Source organism: Carlito syrichta, unplaced genomic scaffold (assembly GCF_000164805.1).
Source record: "Carlito syrichta isolate Samal-C Ts95f unplaced genomic scaffold, Tarsius_syrichta-2.0.1 Scaffold251499, whole genome shotgun sequence".
NCBI lineage: Eukaryota > Metazoa > Chordata > Mammalia > Primates > Tarsiidae > Carlito > Carlito syrichta.
Genome location: NW_007195595.1, coordinates 175,980 through 203,824, shown reverse-complemented (window position 1 = coordinate 203,824; position 27,845 = coordinate 175,980). Strand labels below are relative to the sequence as shown.

General features: G+C 35.9%; 1 protein-coding gene across 1 annotated transcript; it reads left to right on the top strand.

Annotated features, from left to right (window-relative positions):
* CEP57L1 (centrosomal protein 57 like 1) lies at positions 1-27,598 on the top strand. Its single transcript, XM_021709524.1, has 11 exons — positions 1-74; positions 5,695-5,857; positions 7,540-7,719; positions 9,191-9,312; positions 18,000-18,116; positions 19,958-20,035; positions 20,833-20,919; positions 23,266-23,343; positions 23,457-23,695; positions 24,734-24,878; positions 27,007-27,598. Exons 1-11 carry the CDS (start codon positions 54-56, stop codon positions 27,223-27,225), a joined length of 1,449 nt encoding a protein of 482 aa, XP_021565199.1. The 5' UTR covers positions 1-53; the 3' UTR covers positions 27,226-27,598.
* Positions 27,599-27,845: the final 247 nt, after the last annotated feature.

Below are 27,845 nucleotides of genomic sequence, written 5' to 3'. Positions count from 1 at the left end.
AGTGAACTCTCTCTTTAGTTCATGACTAACCAGATAATAGTCACTTACTGCGAATGAAGAACAAACTTTACAGTGTGAGTACCTTTGAGAACTGTAATTGGAATGGAAAGATATTAACCCTTTTTCCTTTTTGAAGCGCAAATATTCTGTGTGTACAAATAAAATGGGTTTGTCTAGAGTAGTTAGTATCCCTAAAATATTTCTAAAGCTATTTTCAGTATGTTGTTTTGAGCAATACGGCAGATTAGATGTTCAGATAAATTTCTGCTGGTAAACAACACATTGAAAAAGTGCTGGATAAAATGTCAAAAAAAATTTTTCAAGCTATCAGTTAATTTATTATTATTATTATTTTAAAGATGTGGGGTACAATTCAGGTTTAGGTATACAAGTGGACATCATACAGGTAAAGTTCAGGCCTCCCTTTGGTCCCCACTTTTAAAGTTTTTTAATTTAAAAATGTTTTTTAAAGTTTGGCTGAGTTAGCAGCAAAATAAGAAGAAAATATGAGGCTGTAAACAATGAGAAAATCCAATAAAAGAGCCCTCGAGCCCCTTTGACCCTTGTGGGTACCTTCTGGTCTTTCATGGTCCTGGGGTCCAAAGCAGTCCTATTTGCATGAAATGGAAGAAGTAGTCTGAGTCTTGTCATTTAGAGTAATACATTTGGACACTGCTGGGAACCCCAAAGGTTGAAATCTCTCCTGTGGAAAATTTAGGAAAATAACCTGCTCTTCAGAATGCCACTGCCTGTCTCATCCTTGGCTTTGACTGGAGAAAACAAAAAGAATCTTTCCTGAAAAATCCTCATCACAATCCCAGGCTCATGTAGGTTTGGAGTTGGAATTCACTTTGCCCCAAAAAATCTCAACCTAAAAGTTTAGTTTAACGGTGCTTTGGGTTTGAGGTATCCCAGGAATCTAGCAAAAACAAATAGAAATCTTCTCTGGAAAAGAAAAAAAAAGTGCTTTTTAAACACTGGCTTTGAAGAACTTCCACAGTTAAAATTCTAAGAAATGTGACTTAAAATCAGAATTCTAAATTTGTGATTAAATAGCCATTTTGAACAAGAGTCAGCAAAGACTGTGATTTCTAAAATTATCAGATACAGAATTTAAAAATAAGAATGTTTAAAATGTTTAAAGAAAGCAGGAGGTATCACATTACCAGACTCTAAACTTTACTATAAAGCTACAATAATCAAAACAGCTTGGTATTGGTACAGGAACAGGTATATAGACCAATGGAATAGAATTGAGATTCCAGAAGCAAAACTTCAATTTCTCAACCAACTCATCTTCAACAAAGCCTCTACCACCTACCACTGGAGAGAGGAAAACCTATTCAGTAAATGTGCTGGGAAAACTGGCTGACCACATGCAGAAGATTGGAACAGGACCCCTACCTATCACCATACACAAAAATTAACTCTAAATGGATCAGAAACCTAAATGTAAAACCTCAAACCATAAGAACCTTAGAAAATGCAGGACACACCCTTATGGAAATTGGAACGGGCATCTAATTCCTGATCAAAACCTGAAATGCATGGGCCATAAGAGACAAGATAGACAAGTGGGACCTCATTAAACTGACAAGCTTCTGCAAAGCCAAAGGAACCATCAAGAGAGCAGGGAGACAGCCCACAGACTGGGAAAAAGTATTTGCCAACTCCATGTCTGACAAAGGCCTAACATCTTGGATCTACAAGGAACTCAGATGTGCTGAAAAGAAAAAAAACAAACAACCCTGTTACAAAGTGAGCAAAAGATATGAACAGACACTTCCCAAAAGAAGACATATGAGCAGCCAACAGACACATGAAGAAATGTTCAACCTCACTAATCATCAAGGAGATGCAAATTAAAATTACACTGAGATACCACCTAACTCCAGTCAGAATGGCCATTATCAATAACAAAAAATAACAGATGCTGGGAGGATGTGGTGAAAAGAGAACAACACTTCTACACTGTTGGTGGGAGTGTAAACTAGTGCAACCTCTGTGGAAAGCAGCGTGGTGATTCCTAAAAGCTCTAAATATCGACCTCCCATATGACCTGGCAATCCCCCTCCTGGGAATATACCCTGAAGAACTCAAATCAGTCTATAAAAAAGATACCTGCACATGTATGTTTATCTCAGCATTGTTCACAATAGCAAGAATCTGGAACCAACCATACTGTCCATCGAAAGAGGACTGGATTTTAAAAATGTGGTACATATACACGGTGGAATACTACACAGCCGTAAAAAAGAACAAAATCATGAATTTTGCAGCAACCTGGTTAGAACTAGAGTTTATAATACTGAGTGACCTCTCACAGAAACAGAGATCTGAGTATCACATGTTCTCACTCATAAGTGGACCTTGAACATCTATCGTAATAACATAAGAAAAGGATTGACAGTGGCGGGAAACTGTGGGGAGGGGCAGGGAGGGGAAGGGAGGTGGGATTAATGGTAGTCAGTATCTGTCTGGAGACAAAGGGACACCCCTTATCAACATGGTTGCCTGAATGATGCATATTTGTATACCTAACCCTTAACTGTACCCCACAATTTTAAAATAAAAAATATGTTAAAAATAAAAAAAAATTAAATTAAATGTTTAGAGAAATTTTAAAAGAGGGTTGGCAGTACAATAATGGAATAAGACACTTGAAATTGATCAGGGAGATTTTTTTTAATTCATAAAAATGAAAAATATATTTTAAAAACTTGTCTCAGACAACTTCTTTCTTCATTAGAATATAACATCTTATACAAAGCAGAGAAGCCAGTGCCTCAATATTTTATAGAAATATTGGTGAAACATTTCTCAGTTTTTACTTTAAAAAGAAAAATTTTCTTTAGAGGCAGGGTTTCACTCTGTTGCCCAGGCTGGTATGCAGCCTTGAACTCCTGAGCTCAAGCGGTCCTCCTACCTCAGTCTCCTTTGTAGCTGGGATGACAGAAATAAGCCTGTCTCACTTTTTACTTATAGACCTCTCTCTTCTTAGGATCCACTTATGAGTCCCTGGGACAAGATGAGTTAGAATGATCGCCGCCATACTCAGTCACTCCTCCCCTTCTCAACTGTATAGGGCTCAGATTTTGGGTCAAACTTTTTATTTCATCTTCCTTCAGAATGAGTTTTTCTCCCAGGATGCCTCAGGTCTTTATGTAAAGAAGTCTCTAGTGGGCTCACACACTTGTTTACAGCACAAGACTAAATTGTAAGCTGGGACCCCATTATGTTGAGGACCCCTGAGTGCTAATCAAAGCATAGTGTGGCTTCTCTTATTTTTTTTTTTTTTTTTTTACCATTTTCTTTCTTTCTTTTTTTTTGCTTAACAGTGGATCGTTACTCTGCTTATGCCTACCTTAATATGCCCACACATTTAAGTAAACTTAGTTTAATTTTTAACTTATCAATAATCTTCTAAGTAGTCATTATTTCATACACATTAAAAACCTCATTTGAACCAATTTTTTGTTTTTTGAGTCAGCATCTCACTCTGCTGCCCAGACTGGAGGTCAGTGGCATGATCACGGCTCACCCCAACTTTGACCTCCTGGGCTCAGGCAATCCTTCTGCCTCAACCTCCCAAGTACCTGGGACTACAAGTGCATGCCACCATGTCCAGCTAATTTTTTATTTTTTTATAGAGACAGGATCTCACAATGTTGCCCAGACTTGTCTCAAACTCCTGGGATCCAGTGATCTTCCCTCCTTGACCTCCCAAAGTGCTAGGATGACAGGCATGAGCCACAGCATCCAGCCTTGACCCTGTTTTTTAATTAACACAAAATCTAGTTTGTAAAATAATAATATATTTGGGTCAGAGGAAGCAGTCTCCCCCCCATAGATTTCAGTGTTTACTGACTAATGGCAAAATTTAATTATTTCCATTATTGGTGAAACCGACCAGGAGTTGAAAACTAAGTCAGATATCTTCAGTATCTCCAGTGTTTCTGGGACTTCAGCTATCCACCTCTCTGAAAATCTACAACCATCTTTAGAACTTATGTACTTTAGGGTCCTACCTCCACTTCATAGTGAGCCAGTTGTGATTAATTTTGAACTCTTGTTTTTTGAGGGCACAGCAGCTTAGATGTCATGTCCCATGGGAAGCAGACAGGTCCAAGGTAGCTAGTGCTAGTAAGAATAGCAAAATATGGTGACTTCTAAGGAAAAAAAAAGCATCAAGTATTTTAGACCTTCTTAGGCTGTATAACCTCTAATTTAGGCTGTATAACCTCTAATTTAGACCAGTCAGAATGTCCCGGAAGATAACAAATCAGGACAATGGCTAAAGTAGAAAATCCTCAGAAGTGAAGTGGGTCCTCTGCCCTTCCAGAAAATCATGGTTCGGAGTGTCTGCCTTTGCCTTGTGAATTGGGAAGTTACTGAAGTCACAGAAAATGTGGCATTCTAAAAAATCAAAATAGGCTAATTTTATAATATAGTTATTGGATTTACATTTTAAAGCACACTTCTTAAAATTGTGCCAGTTAAGTTTTTTTTTCTGTTTGTTTTTTGTCTTTGTGAACTGTTATTACCTTATTTCTTCCAGTCTGATTAGGAGTTAATTTAGTTAACATTGATTAGATTATATTAAGCAGAATACATTTCTCACTATTTTTTTTTTTTTTTTTGAGTTGGAGTCACACTCTGTCACCCAGACTGGAGTGCAATGGCTGCTCCCGGCCACTGCAGCCTCGACCCACTGTGCTCCAGTGATCCTTCCGCCTCAGCCTTCTGTGTAGCCAGAATTACAGGCACACGCTACCATGCCCGGCTGATTTATTTATTTATTTATTGTAGAGATGAGGTCTTGCCAAGTTGCCCATGTGGTTCTCGAACCTGCCGGCTTAGGCAATCCACTCACCTCAGCCTCCCAAAGCGCGGAATTACAGGCTGAGCCACCGAGTCCGACTAGCAGAATACATTTCTAAAATATTTTCATTGCAGAAAGGAAAAGAAAATGACTTGGAAAAATTAAACAAAAAATTTACTAAAATGGTTAAAAATGCTAAAATGGTTAAAAGTGTTCTCCTACAAACAAAAGCAAAACAGACTAATAAAGTAAGACTACTGTCTTCAGATTTGAAGCCTTCCTAAACTAGGTGATTAAATAGATGATTAAAATGCTAGTGCATTAAGCAGAGATGTGTCTTATTCAGAAGTTTTATATATCTAAAATTATCTTTGAAAATCCCTTAGGAAGTCAGTATATTGAAGTACAATAGTCACTGTTAGAAAATCTGATTATATTATTGGCTGTTTACAAACTCTATTGTCTTTTAGAATATGCATTTTTCTTTGAGCTCTAGAGTCACAGTGTTTATCAAGAGATGCTCAGACTGTAGTAGATACATGCAACTTATAAGCAACTGAGAAACCAATGAATTCACCTCACTCATGTCATGCTTAATCCAGAGTAAATGATTATTGAAAATCAACCAGAAGTGTCCATACTATTCGCACAGTAGTCATTTTTTACCCCCCCAAAACTAAAATAATTTTTAAAAGATTAAAAATAGTCATTTTTCTTTTAATGCTGAGCTTATTATAGTTCAATTTGTAATTAAGTTCACAAAGATACAACTCCATAGTTTAGGGTTATTTAGGTTAAAGTTTTACCTGAATTTTCGTATTTCTTTCAAATAGGAAAGATGCCATGCTATATCATTACTTTGTTTCCTACAGGTAATGGATTCTGAATTAATGCACAGTGTAGTAGGAAGCTATCTTAAACCTCCAGAAAGAGTGTTTGTTCCATCAGTCACCCAGAATGAAACATCTCAGAGTCACCACCCTGTGAACTTAGAAGTTACCGCTCCTAAAATGATTCATAGCCCAAATAACCACGGTAAATATCATATAAAATTAGAGGAATGGTACAAAGTATACTATTGAAGACTTTTCATTTTTATGTAGAAAACGATATGATTGTATATTTAATCTTAATAAAGCTGCTGATTTTGATTCTGTTGATAAGAGTACCTGTGCACGTAGCAAACTTACTTAACATTTGTTGATTTGGCTCCTTCAGCCATAAAATGAAGATTAATATAACCAGCTGGACACATATCACAGGTTTATCATTAAAAAAATCATTAGAAAACAGAAAAATACTCTTTTAATAATAAAAGGTTAGATTTGGAATCTTAAACTAGATGATCAGAATGCTAGTGAATTAAGTGGAATTGTGTCGTATTCAAGGATTAGATTCAGAAATTGCATATATCTAAGATTTTCTCTGAAATTTCTTTAGGAAGCCATATATCAGAGTCACTACAAAAGGCTAGTATGGTAGCTTTTAAAATATAAGCTTAGGAAGATCTTAAAAGTGAATTGGGAAAATATTCATGATTCCAGACATGCCATACAAATTGCTATCTGAAATACTGATTATCACCTTGATTTTCAATATTCTGTAATAATGGTTGCCATGTAAATAAACTAGCTTTGTGGCATAAGAAATAATATCCAAATTAATGAGCCAGCTACAAGAACCATATAAAGAGTAATAAATATAATTTCTTTATCTCATTTGTAAAAACCAAATGATAATTTCTCGCAAACATCTCTCTAATTTGATATAAACTGTATGCAAGTTAAAACTCTGAACTTACCTGAATGTTGGTGGTATTAACATACTCTAATAAAAATCACAGTAGTACATGTGTATTATTGATAATATTTCAAGCCTGCCACCAGGTAAACTATTAGGCTATCATTTTTTTCCAGTGAAAGAAACTGTTCTACCTCATATGTCCTGATTCTTAATGCAACATCTTGGACAAAGTTAAACAGTAAATGTTTATTGTTAGAGTAACACGTCAATAACTGAGAAGAATCTTTAGCTTTAAACCTAAATTACCATGTTAAGTAGTAGATACTGTATTTTAATTTTCTCTATTCATACTCAGGCTCTTATGCCTCAGAGTGTACATTATCTTCTTTAAGTCTTTTCATTTGAAAATATTTATTTTATTAAATTGTGATTATTAGCTTTCTCAATACTAGAAATCACTATATACAACCATAGATTTTTTTTTTTTTTTTCTTAAGAGTCTCACTCCATTGCCCAGACTGGAGTACAGTGGCTTGCTCACGGCCATCCCAGCATCAACCTGCTGGGCACTGGTGATCCTTCTGCCTCAGCCTTCCAAGTAGCCGGAACTATAGGCGTGTGCTACCACGCCCAGTTAATTTTTGATTTACTGTGTAGAAGAGGTCTTGCCAAGTTGCCCAGGCCGGTCTCGAACTCGCGGGCTCAGGCAATCCACTTGCCTCGACCTCCCAAAGAGCTGGGATTACAGGCTGAGCCACCAAGCCTGGCCAATATATTGTTTTTATAAGATTTGTTAGAGAAAATTTGTTCCTCTTTAGAGTGTTAGTCATTATTTTACATTTTCGTGATGAATACACATTACTTATATATTTTTCTGGCTTACTAACAAAAGTCCGCTCATTTTTTAACATTACTATGATTGAAAGTTTTTAGAAACTTTTGCTGAAAACATCAACTAGTTTCTCTTTCAACAGCTCTTATTTTAGCCTTAAAAACTCTTCAGGAAAAGATTCATCGTTTAGAGCTAGAGAGAACACAAGCTGAAGATAACCTGAACATTCTTTCCAGAGAAGCGGCCCAATACAAAAAGGCCTTGGAGAATGAAACAAATGAGAGAAATCTGGCACACCAGGAACTGATAAAGCAGAAAAAAGGTAAGAAATGCAACAGTTCTCAGAAACAAGGGGTTACCAAAGTTTACAATTGGAAAATAATAAACCCAGTCTAAGCAGATTTACTCAAGTATCTTTTTTCTAATATACATTCCAACATTGTGGCCTTGTTCTCAGACATTACAATATTTGTGGGAAAGGATGTAGCTCTGAACTTACCTCTGTTGTATTTAGTGGTTATATCAGTTCATAAATTCTGGGAATTAAAAGGAAAATTACATTTTTAAACAAATTCTATTTAGAAATTAGAGTATTTTTCAGAATAACCAACAAAATCAAGTTTATATAATCAAAATGCTTTATATTTTCAGTTAACACTAAATTTTACATATTGAAATATAAAGCAACACAAGTAATTAAACAATACAAAAACAGTAAAAATGAATAAGAATTTTATTTAACATGAGAGGAAAACAAGATTAATTAAAGAAAATAGGCAGATAGGTGGAAGTTTCTGAGGGAATTATGGAAAGAATATCAAGACACAAGAGTTTCAGATTTTTTTTTATTCTTTTGAGATGGAGTCTCACAGTCACCCAGGCTGGAGTGCAGTGGCACACTCATGGCCACTGCAGTCTCAACCTACTGGGCTCAGGCAATCCTTCCTTTAGCCATCCAAGTGGCTGGAACCACAGGTGCATGCCACCATGCCCAGCTAATTTTTTTTATTTATTATAGAGATGAGATCTCACCATGTTGCCCAGGCTGGTCTCAAACTCCTGGACTCAGGCAGTCGTCTCATCTTCGCCTCCCAAAGTTCTGGGATTACAGACATGAACCACCACACCTAGCTGAGTTTCAGAAATTTAAAACATAAGTCCTTATGTAATTTTACTTCAAAACTTATGGCTTTCTTTTTCTTTGTAGCACTGTACTCACCCTTATAAATAGGGTTTAAGTTTGTGTTTCAACTTACAAATAGAATGAAGAAGTGGAGGGGGGGGAAGGATTTCTGAGGTAACTGAACAAAAGTAGAAGAAAGAGCTGCGGAAAGTAGAAAGTTAAAGGCTTTGAAATAGGTTGCTTACCCCTATGGCATTAATTGTGTTGCCAGTAGTCAAGAACAGATAAAATGGAAGTGGTAGAATGCATGTCCCTGAGTTTCCTGAAAGAGAAGAAATATACTGATAGGTAAGAAACTTTGCTTTCTGTTTTTCCAGATGTTGTTGTTTCTCAGAAACAACCAGGGTACTTATCATTCCACATATCACTGACTTTCTCCCCTTTCCGAAGTACGCCATCTAGATTTTTAGGGAGAGACAGCTATATACAATTAATGAGACAGTCACACAACTTATGTTCATAACTCTGGGAGAGTCAATACTTAGAGCCAAAAGAGACCTTGAACTTTTAGCACTTGATTGAATTTACAGAATACATTTCTCGTGATAACCAGATCTCTGCTCTGTGTGATAATCAATGAATTAACTCATTGTTATTGTCTTTTTTATAGATATAAGTATACAGTTAAGCTCAGCCCAGTCTCGTTGTACTCTTCTAGAGAAGCAACTAGAATATACAAAAAGAATGGTTCTCAATGTGGAGCGAGAAAAGAATATGATTCTAGAACAGCAGGTGAGCATATTTTCTATAAGGAGTGATTAGATGACTTAATATGTTTTTGAAGAATATTTAATATGGGGAAATTGTTATATTGGAGTCTTAATTAAAGTAGGATATAAAGCTGTCTGTAGTAGATTTCCGCTTACAGGAATAACAAACTAGGTCATTTGGACCAACCCTTCTGCAGAGAATAACTGCACAGAGTATTAAAAAAAAAGAAAAGAAAAAATCACAAAGGCATTAGAGTAACTAATAAGGTGTTGAAAAGTCACCAATTTTCTGTGTGCCAACTTAAAGTCTAGAGAGTTTGTCCTGACATTTTATGTTCCTTCCTTCTGAGAACATTTCTGATTCCTGAGAGGCTAAATAATGCCTTTGACAGCCATCCTTCTGGGGCTAAGGAAATTAAAATTAGAGCCTAGGGCCTATCAAAGTAAGAAGACTAGTAAATTTCTTGTGTCTGAGTACTTTGTTAGAGTGCACAAGAAGAAACACAACCTAGACTTACAGCCTTTCTCCAGGTTATCAAGGTAGCCTAGAGAAACCTAAGCCCCTGAAATTAGATTAAAGTAACACTGTATTACTAATGTTTCCATGGTCTTTAAATTATTTCTACAAACATTTTAAACACAGTGAGCAACTTTTTTTTTTTTTTTGAGTTTGGTGTCTCACTCTTGCCCAGGCTGGAGCGCAGTAGCACGCTCACAGGTGATCACAGGTGATCCTTCCACCTCAGCCCTCCAAGTAGCTGGAACTACAGACACATGCCACTACGCCCGGCTAGTTTTTGTGACTTATTGTAGAGATGAGGTCTCACCAAGTTGCCCAGGCTGGTCTTGAACTCCCAGGCTCAGGCAAATCCTCTCGCTTCGGCATCCCAAAGTACTAGGATTACAGGCTGAGCCACCACGCCCAGCCTAGTGAGCAACTTTTAATCAAAATAACTAGGCCAAAAAAGATAAAACACTATTAACAAGAAGTATACATAATAGAACTATGTAGACATTCTCACACATTAGCTCCAACTAGGTAAAAGCCCTAACAGATGCTAATAAAGCTGCTGTGAACATTCTTGTACAAATCATTTTGTATGTTTTAATTTCCCTTATTTATTACTTGATTATGCTTCCTATAAGCAAGAAGATAAAGACGAGATTGAAATTTTTGGTACTGCATTGGAAACCATAAAATGACAAAGCATATTTGAGAAAGAACCAAATAAAAATTATAGAACTATAGAACTGAAAAAAATACAGCAACTGAAATTTAGAACTAAATGGCTGGATCTAACAGCTCATTAGAAGAAAGAATTAGAACTAGAAGGAGAAACTGTACAGATCATTGAAGTGACAAGATGATGGTAAATTCAGAAAACAGAGAAAGAGGCATACTGTTAGAGTGAGCAGGTCTAACTTAGGTATAATTGGAGTTTCAAAAGGAAAGGAGAAGGATAATGGGCAGAAGCAATATTGCACAAGATAAAGCTGAGAATTCTCTAAAATTGATTTAAAAAGTAAAATTATACCACAGATTTAAGAAGCCCTATAAAACCAAAGCAGGATAAATATAAGGAAGGCTATACATAGATACTTCATCATAAAATTAAGACTAAAACAAAAAATCTTAAAAGTAGCTAGAAAAAGATTACATTGAAAGGGGCAACAAATGAAAATGATAGTTGACTTCTCAACTGAAAGTGCTAAATCCAAAGACAAAGCACTGATAGAATTAAGGTATTGAAAGAAAATAACTTCTGATCTGGAATGATCTATGGGGAAAATTTTCTTCAGAAATAAAGGTGAAATAAAGACATCTTAGGGATAAAAAAGACTGAGATGATTTTTTACTGGTAGGTCCACTCCAAAGGGAACCCTAAAGGACATTGGTCACACAGAAGGAAAATGATCTTTGGAGGAAGGTCAGAGATGCAGGAAGAAATAAAGAGCAAAAAAGATGATATAAACCAACAATAATAATGCTTTATGTGGTTTAAAGATATACAAAGGACTAAAATTCATCAGAACAATAGCTTGTAAGTTGGGAAGGAGTAAATGTAATTTAAAGTGTTCTAACATCCTTGCATTGTCTTGGGAAAGAGTGAAATACCAGTCAATACTGGATTTTGTTGGGGCAAGTATGTAACAGGTAGAGAGATTGATTCTAAAATGTATGTGGAAAAGCAAGGTCCAAGAACAACCAAACTATTCTGAAGAAGAGTAAGATGAGGGTCATTCTCTACTAGATATTGAATCAAGTTATAATGCTATCAAAATTGAGGTAATATGGTATTCGTTTGGATAGAGAACTAGAATAAAGGAATAAAATATAGTCAGAAGTTAACTCAGTCATGGACACTCAGTATAGGACAGAGATTCTATTGCAGACCATTGAATAAAAGGTAGACTGTCCAATAAATGGTTCTGGGAAAATTGATTGTCTATGTGAGAAAAAAATGAAATTGAATCTTTACCTCACACTATACACAAAAATCAACTCCAGATGGATTAAAGGCTTTAAATATAAAAGGCAAAACTTTGAAACTTTCAGAAGCAAGTGTAGAATAATATCTTCATTACCTGGCCAGGCTCAGTGGCTCAACCTATAATCCCAGCACTTTGGGAGGCCGAGGTGAGTGGATTGCCTGAGTCTGCGGGTTCGAGACCAGCCGACAACTTGGCAAGACCTCATCTCTACAGCAAATCACAAAAATTAGCCAGGCGTGGTGGCATGTGCCTGTAGTTCTAGCTACTTGAAAGACTGAGGTGGATGGATTATGTGAGCCCAGCAGGTTGAGGCTGTGGTGGCCGTGAGTGTGCCACTGCACTCCAGCCTGGGTGACAAAGTGAGACGCCAACTTGGGGGAAAAAAAATTTTTCATTACCTTTTTGGAGAGGAATTTCTTAAACAAGACCTAAAAAGTAACAAAACCAAAGAAAAATGGGCAAAAGTTATGAAGTGGCACATTGCAGGATAACAGAAATTACAAATGGCCATACATTTATAGAAAATATGATCAATCTCATTAGTAATCAGGGAAATGCAAAATAAAAGCACAACAAGATACTACCTGGCATCTACCAAATTGGAAAAAAATGTAAACCTTACAATTCTAGGTGTAAAGATACAACTAGAAAAGCTACTACTTTATCTCTTAAAGTTCAACATTCACATTTCAAATTACCTAAAAATTCCTTTTCTAGTTAAATATTGTAAATTAGTGACTTTTAACAGTTTTTAAAAAAAATTTTGAGGTATGCTCTGTACACTTAAGATCTGTGCATTTCACTGTGTGTAAATCCATATTCCCTTTGTAATATACACCCCATCAAATAAGAGAACATTTCCATTATCCTATACCTCTCATGACTCTTTCAAGTTATTTGCTGCCTTTTCCCTAATAAGACAACTAGTGTTCTGATTAATTTTACCTTAATTTTGCGTGTTCTAGAATATCATATAAATTGGATCGTAGAGAATATGTATTTTTGTGTCTGCTTCTTTTGCTCAGCATTAAGTTTTTGAGATTCAACCATGTTGTCTATGTCAGCAGTTCATTCCTTTTTATTGCTGTATAGAAAAATTTCTTTATATAGATGTACCACATTTTATGTTATCCATTTTCTTGTTGATGGACATTTGGCTTGTTTCTAGTATTGTGGATAAAGCTGCTGTGAACATTCTTACACAAATCTTTTTGGTTATTTTAATTTCCCTTGAATAAATATCTAGGAATAGAATTGCTGAGCCATAGTGTAGCATAGGTATACATTTAACTTTATAAGAAACTACTAACCTGTTTTCTAAATTATTTCCTTATAGAAGCTTTTATTTTTTATTTTTTATTTATGGCTGTGATCCATCTGGAATTAATTTTTGTGTGCTGAGAGAATGTGTTCAAAGTTAAATTTTTTTTCATGTGAATGTTCAGTTGTTTCACCACCAATTGCTTAAAAGACTTTTCCTTTTTCCCACTGAAATGTTTTGACGTCTTTGTTAGTCATCAATTGACTGTATAAGTAGGGTCTATTTCTGGGATTCTATATTATATGTTAGCTTAATCTTATACCAACACCATGTGACCTTATAATAAGTCCTGAAATCAAGTAACATCTTTCCACTGTTCCTCTTAAAGATTATTGCACTTCTATAGAATTTTTATAAACAGCATGGCAATTTCTACAAATAAGTCTGCTGGAATTTTTTTTTTCTTTTTTTTGAGTTGGGGTCTCACTGTGTTGCCCAGACTGGAGTGCAGTGACATGCTCATGGCTACTGCAGCCTTGATCTGCTGGGCTAAGGCAATCCTTCTGTCTTAGCTTTCCAAGTAGCTGGAACTACAAGCATATGCCACCATCCCCAGCTACTTTTTTGATTTGGTAGATGTCTCACCAAGTTGCCCGGGCTGATCTTGAACCCCTCTCACCTCCACTTTCCAAAGTGCTGGGATTCTAGGCATGAGCTACTATACCCAGTTTTGCTGGAATTTTAATTGAAATTTTGTTAAATCTGTAGATTACAGAGAGAAAAATTGACATCTCAAAAATTTTGATCTCAATCCATTAACATGGTATATCTCTCCCTTTATTTGTCATCTTTAGTTTCTCTTCACAATGGTCTGTAGTTTTTAATGAGAGGTCTTGCACATTTTGTCAAATTTAGCTCCAAACATTTTATTTTTTTTTATGTTATTGTGAATAGGGTTGGATTTTTTATTTTTTGTCTGCTACTGGTATACAAAATATAGTTGATTTTCATGTGACTTTATATCTTGGGGCCTTGCTACATTTATTTATTCATTTTAGTAGTTTTCATATTTACAGAATGTTTTACCTATACAGTTATGTTATTCATGAATAATAACAGTTTTATTCTTTTTTCCCCAATCTTTACAGCTCTTATTTCTTTTTCTCACTTTACTGCACTGGCTACTACAGCTAATGTTTACTAGAAGTGGTAAGAACTGACATCCTTGCTTTGTTCCTGATCTTTGGGGTAAAGCTATCAGTCTTTCACTATTAAGTATAATATTAGCCATAGGTTTTTTTCATAGCTGCCCTTTATCAAGTTGTGGAAATTACCTTCTAAATTTGTTGAGAAAGCAACTTGTCTGTTGCTTTTTCTGCATTTATTGAGAGGTTCCTATGATTTTTCCTTTTTTCTCTTAACATGATCAATTACATTGATTGATTTTCAAATGTTAACCAACTTTACATTCTTAGTGTAGAAGATCACCAATTAATCTTAATGTATTATTCTTTTCCTGCATGACTTGATTTAATTTGCTGATATTTTACTGAAGTGTTTTTGTAACAAGAGGGATCTTGTGTGATTTTCTGATAATGTCTGGTTTTGGTGTCATGGTTTTTCTGACCTCATATAATTAGTTGGGAAGATTCCTTCTACTTTCTAAAAATCCTTGTGTAAGATTAGTATTATTTTTCCTTTCAGCATTTGATAGAATTCAGCATTTAATGCAAACCATCTGGGATTGAAGTTTTCTTTGTGGAAGATTTTTAAATTATGAATTCAATTTATTTAACAGATATAGGACTACTTGGATTTTCTGATTTTTCTTGTATTTTTAGTGATGTCCCTTCTTTCATTCCTGATATTGTTAATTTTTGGTTTTGCTTTTTAAAAAAGTATGAGTCTACCTATAACTTTATAACTTATCAATTTTTTAAAATAGAAACAACTTTTGTTTTTCATTTTTTTAAGTGTTTTGTTCATTTTTTATTTCACTGATTCCGCTTTTATTATTTTCTTTTTTCTGCTTACATAAGGCTTACTTTGCTCTGTTTTACCCCTAGTTTTCTTTGTTGGACTCTTAGTTTATTGATTATAAGCCTTTTATTCTTTCCTTTTTAATACTACATTTTGTAGTTCAGGCTATCAGTTTTCCTCTAAATGTTGCTTTTCCTGCATCCCACAGATTTGGATTTTTTTGTATTTTTATTATCATTCAGTTCAAAATATTTTCTAACTTCTCTGGTGATTTCTTTTAAAATCCTATTGTATTCTCCTTTTCTTCCTGGTCCTCCTTTTCCTTCTCCTCTTCCTTATGCTCTAGGGTGTAGAATATGTACTCTTAACTCACCACAGTGTGCCATGAAATTGGTATTAAAATATTTTACATGTAATGTAAACGCCTTACTACAGTATGCTTCTGCTTATCCTTCTTTGTGCTATAGTTTTTATTCATTTTACTTCTACATATGTTATAAAATCCACAGTTTTATTATTCTTTTTTGTTATTTTTATTTTAAAGGTGTAGGATACAATTCAGGGTTAGGTATACAAATGGGGTCATTGTACAGCTAAAGTTTGGGCCTCACTTTGGTCCGCACTTCACCTGGTTTGAGATCAGCTACCCTTACTGATGAAGGGCCTCCTCCCCCAGCCCCCGGCAGTTTCCCACTCCTGCCAATCCCTTTCTTATAGTATTATGATAATTGTTCAGGGTTCACTTCTGTGTGAGAACATATGGTACTCAATTCTTTGTTTCTGTGATACATCACCAAGTATTATAGACTCTAAGATCATCCAAGTTGCTGTGAGATGGTATATTACCCAGCCATAAAATTTTATTCTTCTTATTATTTATTATTGGAGAAAAGGTCTTGCTCTGTCTCCCAGACTGGAGGGCGGTGGTGCAGTCATGACTCACTGCAGGCTCAACTTTCTGGGCCCAAGTGATCCTCTTTCCTCAGCCTTCTGAGTATCTAGGACTACAGGTGTGCATCACCACGTCAGCTAATTTTTGAATGTCTTGTAGTGACAAGGTCTCATATTGCCCAGGTTGGGCTCAAACTTCTGGCCTTAAGCTGTCTTCCTGCCTCAGTCTCCCAAAGTGTTGGAATTATAAGTGTGAGCCTCCATTCCTGGCCCAGTATTATTTTTGGTTTATTTTATTTTTTTATTTTAATTTTTATTTTTTTGAGTTGGAGTCTCACTCTGTCGCCCAGACTGGAGTGCAGTGGGTGCTCCCAGCCACCACAGCCTCGACCTGCTGGGCTCCAGCGATCCTTCCGCCTCAGCCTTCCAAGTAGCTGGAACTACAGGCATGCGCTACCATACCCGGCTAATTTTTTTGATTTATTGTAGAGATGAAGTCTCACCAAGTTGCAGGTCTCGAACCCGTGGGCTCAGGCAATCCACTTACCTCAGCCTCCCAAGGCACGGGATTACAGGCTGAGCCACCAAGCCTGGCTTATTTTTGTTTTAAATGGTCAACTATCCTTGAAATAAGATTTAGAAACAAGGAAGTGTACATATTTATTCACAGTTTACCCTTTCCAGTGCTTTTCATTTTTTGTGTAGATTTGATTTTTCATCTAATCATTTATTTCAGCCTGAAAAGAATTCTCTTAGCATTTATTTATCTGGAAAAGTCTATTTCAGAGTCATTTGTGAAAGATATTTTCACTGAATATAGAATTTTAATTGACAGCTTTTTTCTTTCAGCACATTAAAAATTTTGTTTCAGTTGTTTTCTGGATTTCATAGTTTCTAATAAGAATTCTTATTTTTATTTTCTGTATATAATGTGTCATCACTTCTCAGGCTGCTTTTAAGATTTTTTCTTTATTACTGGTTTTCAGCAATTTGATAATGATATTCCTAAGTGTGGTCTTATATTTATTCTGCTTGAATTTTTTGAGATTCTTGAATCTGTTAGTATTTTATATTAAATTTGTAATAATTTTAAGCCATTATCTTTCAAATGATTATTCTGTCCCTTCTCCCTCTCCTCTCCTTCTGGAACTCCAATCAAATATTAAATCACAGGCCACCAAGACTCTGTTTGTTGGTGTTTTGCTTTAATTAATAGACTTCAACTTTTAGAGCCATTTATGTTTATAGAAAGTTCAGCAGATAGTACAGAGAGTTCTTGCCCCTGTTATTAATATCGTGCATTATTGTGGTATTGATAAGTACCTTTACCAAACTGCATGCAGATGTGCTTATGTATATGTATAACTTTCCGTTTCTCCATGTTCTCTTGATGCTTTACTCCTCTGATAGCTGTTTTTCTTTTTTTTTTTTTTGAGTCGGAGACTCACTCTGTTGCCCAGCCTGGAGTGCAGTGGCATGCTTACGGCCACCACAACCTCGAACTACTGGGTTCAGGTGATCCTTCTGCCTCGGCCTTCCAGGTAGCTGGAACCACAGGCGTGCACCACCACGCCCGGCTAATTTTTTTAATTTATTATAGAGATGAGATCTCACCAAGTTGCCTAGGCTGGCCTCAAACCACTAGACTCTGGCAGTCCTCTTGCCTCCCAGAGTGCTGGGATTACAGGTGCAAGCCACTGCACCCAGCTGATAGCTATTTTTCTGTGTTAGAGTTAGAGAGAGGATAAGTCAATGGGTAGGTCAGGTCACCTTGTAAATAACACTTTTTATTTAGTATAGGTTTTGTTAATGATGCTTTCCTTAGTAGAACTGTTATATAAAGATGCACAGAAGAGTTTGTTCCGTTGAGGCTAATATAACACATCTTTTTTGCACATTGGATTCGCTCCTTAAAATAAGTATTTGATTTTCTGGTTTTTTGTTTGTAAGCATCCTAAAGTATGTGCATGTATGTAAATGTTTCTTGTGACATATATATGATGTTTTGAATTCTCAGAAATTTTAATATCATTGATCCATTGGTAGCACTTGCCAAATTGAGGTTTTGTTTTTATCTTTTGTAGGCCCAGCTTCAAAGGGAAAAAGAACAGGATCAGATGAAGCTGCATGCAAAGCTTGAAAAGCTTGATGTCTTAGAAAAAGAGTGTTTTAGACTTACAACAACTCAGAAAACTGCTGAGGTAAGCTTCTATTTGTTTCTCTGAAGTGATGATGCCAGGAATAAATCTTTAGTGTTAAGTATAGTTAGTATTGTATGTGAATATACAATAAATCTTAGATTTATAAAGCTTCATTTATTACAACTTTTAGTAATCAAGATATGAATTCCTACCTATAGAGATGAAAGGTTAATGTGTTCTGGTATAGCATGAATGAGCTTGTCTTTTCATGTGAAATTATAATCTTGATTTCTTCCAATATGACTGGACATTTTAATTTGTCAGATAATTTATCCAAAGAACATTGAAAAGATTGTCTTTTACTACTTGCAGTCAAATTAAGCCTATCCCAGATCCCCCTTCCTCCTTTTTCTACCCAAATCCTTTCTATGTTATAGGATTTTCTCAAAGTCCTCCTTCCTCCAGGAAGCCTTCCTTGAACTCTCCAACACTCAAGTCCTCCCTTTGAAATAGTACTATCCTCCTTTACTGAACCACACCACAGATATAAGATGTACTATTTAACTTACATGTATATGGTTATATGTGTGTCTACATGGTCCATGTCAAATAATATTTATGACTTTGTTGTTTTATTGTTTCATGAATATTACTCTTGTTTCTCTATGCACACTACAAGTTGGATATTCCTAACCCGAAAATCTAAAATCTGAAATGCTCTAAAATTTGAAACTTTTTGAATACTGATGTGATGGTCAGAGAAAATGTTCATTGGAGCATTTTGGATTTTGAATATGGGGTTGGGGTACTGAATCAGTAATGAAAATATTCCAAAATCCACAATACTTGTGGTTGCAAGCATTTTAGAAATGGAATATTCAACCTGTATAAGTTCTTAAGTACAAGGACCATATTTTATATATATAAATAGATAGATAGATAGATAGACAGACAGACACACACATATATATTTTAAATAGAGATGTGGGGTACAAGTAAGGATTAACTACACAAGTAGGCTGCATGCGGGTGAAGTTTGGGCCTCCAACTGGCCCTCACTCCCCCTGGTATAGGACCAGGCACCTTTGTGTTGTTATGTGCCTCCTCATTCCTTCCTCCCTCCTCTAACATTACCCAGCAAATGCCTATCCCTCCCTTATGCTAATATTCAGGGCCCATTTATGAATGACAACATGTGGTATTCATGTTCTATCTGTGATAGTCCACTTAGTATGTTGGTCTCCAACTTCATCCAGTTTGCTGTGGAGTCCATTTTTTCCTTCTTTATGGCTGTGTGATATTCCATCATGTATATGTATGACATTTCCTTTATCAAGCCACTTTCGATAGGCAGGTTCCATGTTTTTGCTATTGTGAATAGTGTGGCAATAAATGTGTGTGCAGGTGTCTTTTTTGTAGAATGATTTGGGTTCTACCAGGTAAATTCCCAGGAGGAGGATTGCTGGATCGTATAGAAAGTCAGTTTCTAGTTCCTTAGAAGTTGCCACACTATTTTCCATAGAGGTTGGACTAGTTTACACTTTTACCAACAGTGTAGAAGTGTCCCCTTTGCTCCACACCTGTGTCAGCATCTATTGGTTGTTTTTTTTTCATTTATTAATGATGGCCATCCTTACTTCGATAAAGTGGTATCTCAGTGTGATTTTGATTTTCATTTCTCTGTTGGTTTGTGAGGCTGAGCATTTTTTCACGTAACTGTTGTCTACTCGTATGTCTTCTTTTGAGAAGTGTCTATTCATGTCCTCTGCCCATGTTTTTAATAGGGCTGTTTGTTTTTTTCCTTTCTAAGCTCTTAAAAACCCTAGTACTCTATTTGGAAAAGGAACAAAGGATATTTGGCTCTAGTTTTTATATGACTCCAGTTTTTTATTCTCTTTCAGGACAAGATTAAACATTTAGAGGAAAAACTTAAGGAAGAAGAACATCAGCGTAAGCTATTTCAAGACAAAGCTTCTGAGGTAAATAGAGCATGATATAACTTATCACAGTAAACCATGTATCTTTTAATATACTTCATTTTCTTTACCTGAAACCTATGTTCTAAATATTAATTTCGACTTCCTTAGATGGTTAGCTTTGTTTCTTTTTGCTATAATGAAATTGTCAGTCAGCCACTATTTGCATATAATTAGACATATTGCCAAGGGGTCTTTTAGTCTTTTGAAATTCTGACAAATACATGTATTCTCAGTTGAAAGAACTCTTGTTTGGTATTGTTTTTTGAGTCGGAGTCTCATTCTGTCACCCAGGCTGGAGTGCAGTGACACAACCAATGCAGCCTCCATCTGCTGAGCTCAGGCGATCCTTCTGCTCAGTCTTCCAAGTAGCTGGAACTACAGGCATGCGTCACCATGCCTGGCTAACCTTTTTGATTTATTGTGGAGAGGAGGTCTCACCAAGTTGCTTAGGCTGGCCTTGAACTCCCGGACTTGGGTAATCTTGCTGCCTCAGCCTCCCAAAGTGCTGGGATTACAGGCATGAGCCACCATGCCCGGCTGAAAGAACTCTTAAGATAGATTTTTTTCAGTTTGATTGTTATATAAATATTAAATAAGTTATTCTTTTATAAGCAGAAAATTACTGTAATTACCAGTAGACTTTGTGACTTTCACACATGCAAAAAGAATTGGGGTTTTTTTAATCATCCAAAACTATTTTTGTATTTATAAACTAACTGAAAATTAATCTCTCATTATAATGTTTTTGAAGAAGCATGTTACAATCAATTGTATACATTTTTTTTTCAACTTTATAGCTTCAAACTGGACTTGAAATCAATAGAATATTAATGTCTTCAGTTTCAAATCTAAAAAACTCTAAGGAAAAGAAGAAATCTTCAAAGGTATGCATATTAAACTTTTTCCCAAACAATGCTTTCTTCTTTACTAATACTTATTTATTCACTCTTTTAATGTTTATACCTACCTATTTCCAGAAAGGATTTGAAGTGATATAAAATAAAAGACATGTGATAATGTATGACAAGCGATGATTTTTGGGAAAACAGAAAATTTTTTTTTAATTAATTAATTTTATTTGGAGATAGGGTCTTGCTATGTTGCCCAGGCTAATCTTGAACTCCTGGCCTCAAATTATCTTTCTGCCTTAGTCTCTCAAAGTGCTGGGATTACAGGCATGAACCACTGTACCTGCTGGACAGTTCAAGGGCAGCCTGGGAAACATAGTGAGACCTCATCTCTTCAAAAACTTGGCTGGGCATGGTGTTGTACACCTGTAGTCACAGCTACTTGGGAAGCTGAGGCAGAAGGATATCCTGAACCCAGGAGGTCAAGGCTGCAGTGAGCCATGATTGTGCCACTGTACTCCAGCCTGGGCAACAGAGTGAGACCTTGACTCAAAGAAATATAAAATAAAGTAAAATCAAATAAATTTCATACTACAATAATGGAAAATATTTTCCCAGTGCAACTTTATATTGGCTTTTTTGCTTATTTCCTTTCTTAAATATTTGTGTTGGGCCTTGTCTGTACAATGAGATTGAAAGCTACAAAGCCATGTAGAAAATCACTGTAAGTAATTTTCATGTGGAACAAATATTGCCTTATATTCATGTTTTGTGGCATCCTTTCTCCAATGAGTTAGTGGAAGTTTTTTTAGTTTATCTGTTCACTGTAAAAATTGTGAAGGTACAAAGAGAAGGTAAAATAAATGAACGAAAGATAGTAGTTCTTACATGAGAAGTGCATAATTAACAGAAACTCACTTTATAAAAGTACTTAGTTCAAATCCCAAGTTCATAGGGTCTGCAAATAATGTCTCCCTTTAAAGATGGAAGCAGCACTGATGTTGCTGAAGGCAAGACAGCTTTCAGAAGCCTCGTGAGAGACCTACTCCTCTCTCAGCTTCTCCAAATCCTGGACATAGTTCATTCAACAGAAACATCTTGACACATGTAGACTAATATATCTCTAGGACTAGGTGATAAAGAGGCAAATAAGACAGGAATATATGAGAAGCGGAGAAGCAAACATAGGACAAAGCCTATAAAAGCTTTATAGAGGTATCAACAAAGGCTTGGGGTGCTGTGTAGACAAAGGAATATGTGAAGGGTAAAGAAGCAGTATTAAAGGATATTGGGGAATTAGTAAATATTGACAGACTGAGATAAGGAGAGATGTCCTACAGTCTGAGGAAAGTGTTGGGTTTTCCAGGGACCTATAGGTACTAGACCAGTAGTCGGGGAGAGATAGGTCACAGTGAAAGTTCAAATTGAAAATACAGCTTGGGCTGAGATCATGGCTGACCTTGAATGCCACGTAAAGGGTTTGAACTTTAATTTTACAAACAGTGGGGGGACCATTGAAGTCTTCTGAGAAGTCGTGATTAGAGCTGTCATTCTAGATGGTAACTGACAGCAGTATGAGAGTTTTGTGTAGTTTCACCACATGTGTATATTCTTGTAACCACCACAACCATCAAGATACAGAACTGTTCTACCACTCCTTCATGCAACTCTCATGCTCTTTCGGCAACCCCCAGCAACCTCTGATCTATTCACTATCTTTCTATTTTGTTGTCTCAAGAATGTTATAGAAATGGAATTACACAGTATATAACTTTTTGGGATTGGCTTTTTTTTTTCCCTTGGGGGGTCCATCCAAGTTGTTGCATGCATTGGCATTCTTTTTATTTCTGTAAGATACTCTGTGTTATGGATGTACCACACTTTAGTCATTTATCTGTGGAGGGATATTTGGCTTGTTCCCAGTTTTTGGCTATTACAAATAAGCTGCTATGAACAGTTTTGTACAGGTTTTTGTATGCACATAAGTTTTCATTTTTCTTGAATAAATACCCAAGAGAGCAATTGGGTTATATGATAAGTTTAGTTTTACAAGAAACTGACAAACTCTCTTCCAGAATGTCTGTTCCAATTTATAGTTCCACCAGCAATATGCTAGTAGGCCAGTTTTTCTGCATCCTTGCCAATATTTGGTGTTGTGTAGGAATTCATTGTAATTTTAACTTGCATCTCCCTGATAGCTAATGATATTGAATACTTTCATTTTATTTGCCATCTCTGTGTCTTCTTCACTGAAATTTTTGTTCATGTCTTTTGCCCATTTTCAAATTGTATTGTTGGTTTACTGTTGAGTTTTGAAAGTTGTTCTTATAAATGTCTTTTAAAATAATTTTTTGTTTACTTTTTTTCCTTATCAATGTCTAGAAAACTAAGTGTTTAAAGAGAGGACCACCTCAGCAAAATTATTCAAAGTGGGATGCACTGCCTTTTGTGGCTGAAAAGGTGAGAGGAAATATAGGAAAATAGTCATTCAGAAAAACTCCTGCTTTATTTTATGTGCTATTTAATACCATACGTCATTTAAAATTGTTCTCTGCCATTTCTTTTCCCCTAAGTCTGCCAGTGCAAGCTGTTCTGTGAATGCAAGCATACACAGCCTTCTGCAGATGCTGCAGCACAGTGGGCCACATGCCCTTCAGAAGTCTTCTCGAGTGGCCAAGCCTCGATGTCGCTACAGGCCTCCCAGCACAGCTTCGTGGCGTGGGCCTCCTGACACAAGAAAGCCCATTTCCATTTGTGACAACTTGTCTGAACTTCTGATAGCAATGCAAGATGAGTTGGACCAAATGCATATGTGAGTATTTTAATTTTATTCAGGGGAAGTAGCAGGGTAGACATCATTTTTTCTTCTCGATTCTAGCAACACTACCACATATAAATTTTTAAAGACCTTACTTGGCCATTTGGACAAATCTATTGTCACTGATTTCTCATTGTATTTATAGGTACTAGTTAACATCTTGATTTTGTGTAATTATCACTTTTTCAATCCAAGGAATTTCTGACTGATAGACAAATATGACTGTCATCCTAACATACAAGGTCTGGTGACCTTAGATTACAACTCACAAAAAGCTTTTATAAGGCTTTCCTTTGGTGTTTTAGAATCTTTTAGCTAAATGAGTGATTTCATTAGACAAGTCAGAATTTAATTCCTTGTTTTAGACTCTGGCTGCTTTGCCTTAAAAATTTTGAAGCATCCATAGTTCTTAAAGAAGAGAGCCAGCCAGGCATGGTGACTCACGCCTATAATCCCAGCACTTTGGGAGGCGAGGGCAAGAGGATTGCCTAAGCCCATGGGTTCAATACCAGCCTGGGCAACTTGGCGAGATCCCGTCTCTATAATAAATCAAAAAATTAGCTGGGTGTGCTGGCACACGCCTGTAGTTCCATCTACTTGGAAGGCTGAGATGGAGAGATCACCCAAGTCCAGCAGGTCAAGGTTGCAGTGGCCGTGAGCATGCCACTGCACTCCAGCCTGGGCAACAGAGTGAGACTGTGACTCAAAAAAAAGAAAAAGAAGAGATCCCTATCATGCCTCCAGTTAAAGATATCAGAACATTTTACTACATATAGCTATGAACATCAAGAATTCAGATTTTTTTAAGTTGCTTAACAGCCTAAGATATTTCTAAATGTATTAAATCTTGAATCATAAAAACCTAGTTATGTTTACCATAGATTTAATTAGACAATCCTAAAGAAAGAGACTGTTTTTGAAGACTAATGTTTAACTCTGACTGAAATTTATGAAGAAACAGAAAATTGTATAATTATGATAAAGATGTGTACTATAAACTAACAGTGTTTGATATTTACTGTTGTTTCATAGGGAGTACCAAGAACTCCTGGAACAAATGAAGGGAACTGAAAGTCATTCCGTCTGTGACGACATCGAATGTGAACTAGAGCATTTAGTCAAGAAAATGGAAATTAAAGGAGAACAGATCTCCAAACTGAAGAAGCATCAAGACAGTGTAAGAAGATTTTAGTAAAAGGTTTTAATAAAAAGATGATATATCTGGATGCAGTGTTATATCTCTGTATGACATTCTAAATTTGAGGTCTATATGTAAGATTTAGTGAAAAGAGACTGAATAGAGCCATCTGTCCTACTGGAATAACACAGATCTCCTACATAACTCTCCAAGCTAATAGTTTTTAAATGAGCAAAATAGTTTAGCTATGTCTTCAGAAATGGCTCTTGGGAAATGGTAAGGTTGGCTAGATTTGCCTTAGCAGTCCTTCAGTTCCCCTTTCAGTGTTCTTTTCTCGTGTCTTCCTCTCCTCTAATACCCTGATGATGCCCTTATGGGGCAGGTCTCTAATGGAATACCAGACATATATCTACCTTCCCAAGTAGTGTACTAGTCCTTAGAGCACTGCGGCCTTTCCCAAAACAAGCTGTGCTGTGTTCTATTTTCTGGGGACCTTTACTAGCTGTAGTGTGAGTAGGACAGGGTGGTGAGGGGAACTCTGCACTTGTATGTGAAGTCTTGATGATTAAGAATGGCATCACAGTTTTAATATTTTAATATAAGAATCATGCAATATAATATGTGATTCCACGACAGTGAGTCCATAGGTTGAACTTTGAGCAGTATTAATAGAGGGCAGGAGTCTTTCCAGGAACCCTTTCACCCCGTCACCAGGAACCCTCCGGTCACACCATGTAGCCAGCTGTCTATGGATGTAATCATCATTTGTGTTAATGACTTACTAAACTTGCAAATAAGCCTCTGCCTCTTCTAGGAAAGTAATAAAAGATGCAGAACGTTATTGCCTTTATTCTTCTTAGGGAAAGAAAGAAAGAAATGAAACATTTAAAATGCATATTTTCACTTCACTGGCTTTTAATGCTATACTTAAGTAAAAATTTTTGTATGATTGTTTTGGAGTGAAGATTATAAAAGTTGTACACTTTCTTGAAATTGCATAGGAGAAATTTAGAAAGAATTGAAGAATAATCATATGTTTAAAACTTAGGCAATCTATACATACTATAGTATGTTTATAAAAGCATGATTTAAAAAGCATGATTTATACCCATAAAAACTATAACAGTATGCATGTTCAAGCATTTTATCATGATACAGTTAATTCTGTAATAAAAATGGTCTGTTACCCAAACAGAGAACTAGGCACTCACCCAAACTCTCGACCAGCTCTACAAATTAGATGTATGCATAAGTGAAATAGACTAAGTAATGGGTTGGACTTTGAAGAAATAGGTTTTGGCCAGTGGATGGGAATTTTTTTTGTTTAATTCTATCTGTCCCCACTATTACATATACTCCTCAAGGAAATAAAGTTATTCCCTTGACTTTTTTTTCTAACTGACATTCAGTAGTAGTTTACATTCAGGAATACTTTTAAGATTATATATATATATGGTGCCCAAAAAATGTATACACATTTTAAGTATGACATTCACCCAAAAGATGGCATTAATCAAATGAACTCTAGCATCACCATGAGACAGGCAGGACAGTCAAAGAAAATGGTGGAAGCACAGTTGAGTGGATGTCATGTCACACATTGCTACCATAATTCAATTCAACTTCAAAAAGTTAGACATAGATAAAATCTCTTAAAATGTGTATACATTTTTTGCCACCCCTATATATATAGTATACGTATACAGACTATAAACTCCATGCTTATTCCTAGAACTAGTTCTTCACTTTGCTCTTAATATCACCTGAAAGGTCCTTCTCTCTCCTCTCCATTCTCCAGTTTGTACAAGTTTCATCTTCCATACAAACTTTCCCTCAACTTCTCCAGACCGTATTGATCTTATCCTACTTGACATTCTCACATATACACTTTTTTATCCTTATTCCAAGTCATCCTGGCTTGCAGTATTCTCTAGTTGTGACATATATGCTTTTCTGATAAAAACAATATGCCCTTTGAAAGCATGGGCTGTTTTTATTCATTATATTTCTACCTGATTAGCACAGAGTTAGGCATGTAATGGGTGTTCAAGAAATAAAAACTTACTGAATTGAACTTTTTAATGTAATGCAATCTTGAAACCATGAATCCAATCTGACTGTTATGGCATATATTTTTGACTAAAATGTTAGATTTTTCTCTCTCCAGGTCTGTAAACTGCAGCAAAAAGTTCAAAACTTTGAACTGAGTGAAGCTTCAGGTATTCAACGAGAAGATAGCAACCCTAAAGGATCAAAGAACATTAAAAATAGCCCCAGAAAATGTCTGACTGAAACTAACCCTTTTCAGAAAAACAGGAACTTTCATCCACGAGTTCATAATCTTCAAGTGAAATTGAGAAGAGATGATATCCTGTGGGAACAGTAACACAATAGCAAAATTGTCACCTTAAATGAACTTTGTCATTGTGTTCTTGAATTGTCTAAAGTGGCGTTAATTTAACATAGCTTTGTGAAATATTGAATTATGTTTCCAGCATCTAAAACATGAAGTTGTAGTATTTTTAAGTTAATGCCTATTGACCTCTAAGAGTCCCAGATAATAAATGATCGGGTTTCTATTGTTATTATTGATTAAAGTTCCTCACCTCTTCATGTCTTAGAAGCATTGTTCACTTTGCAGCTATCTTAAGCTAAATTTAAGAAATTGTCCAGATTGACAGTATTCAAAACTGAGTTCAGTCTGCGATGTGAACACCATTACATTTTTTCACTGGGAGCCTTATAACCTTAAGAATCAATGTTAAGTGAACAGAGTATGGAAAGATCTCTTAACTTTCCTGGTGCTTCCTTCTTATTTTGTTTTAAAGCTGTGAAAGCCTTTCTCTTTTGGAAAGAAAAAGCTTAATAGTTCTACAGTTTTGTAAAGAAGCCTTTAACCCAAGTTTTATGTGACAGTTACTAATGGGAACCTATACTCAATTTTTAGGAGAAAATAACTCACTGCAGAAGCTTTCCTCTGCTGTTCCCCTTCTCTTTTACAAATGT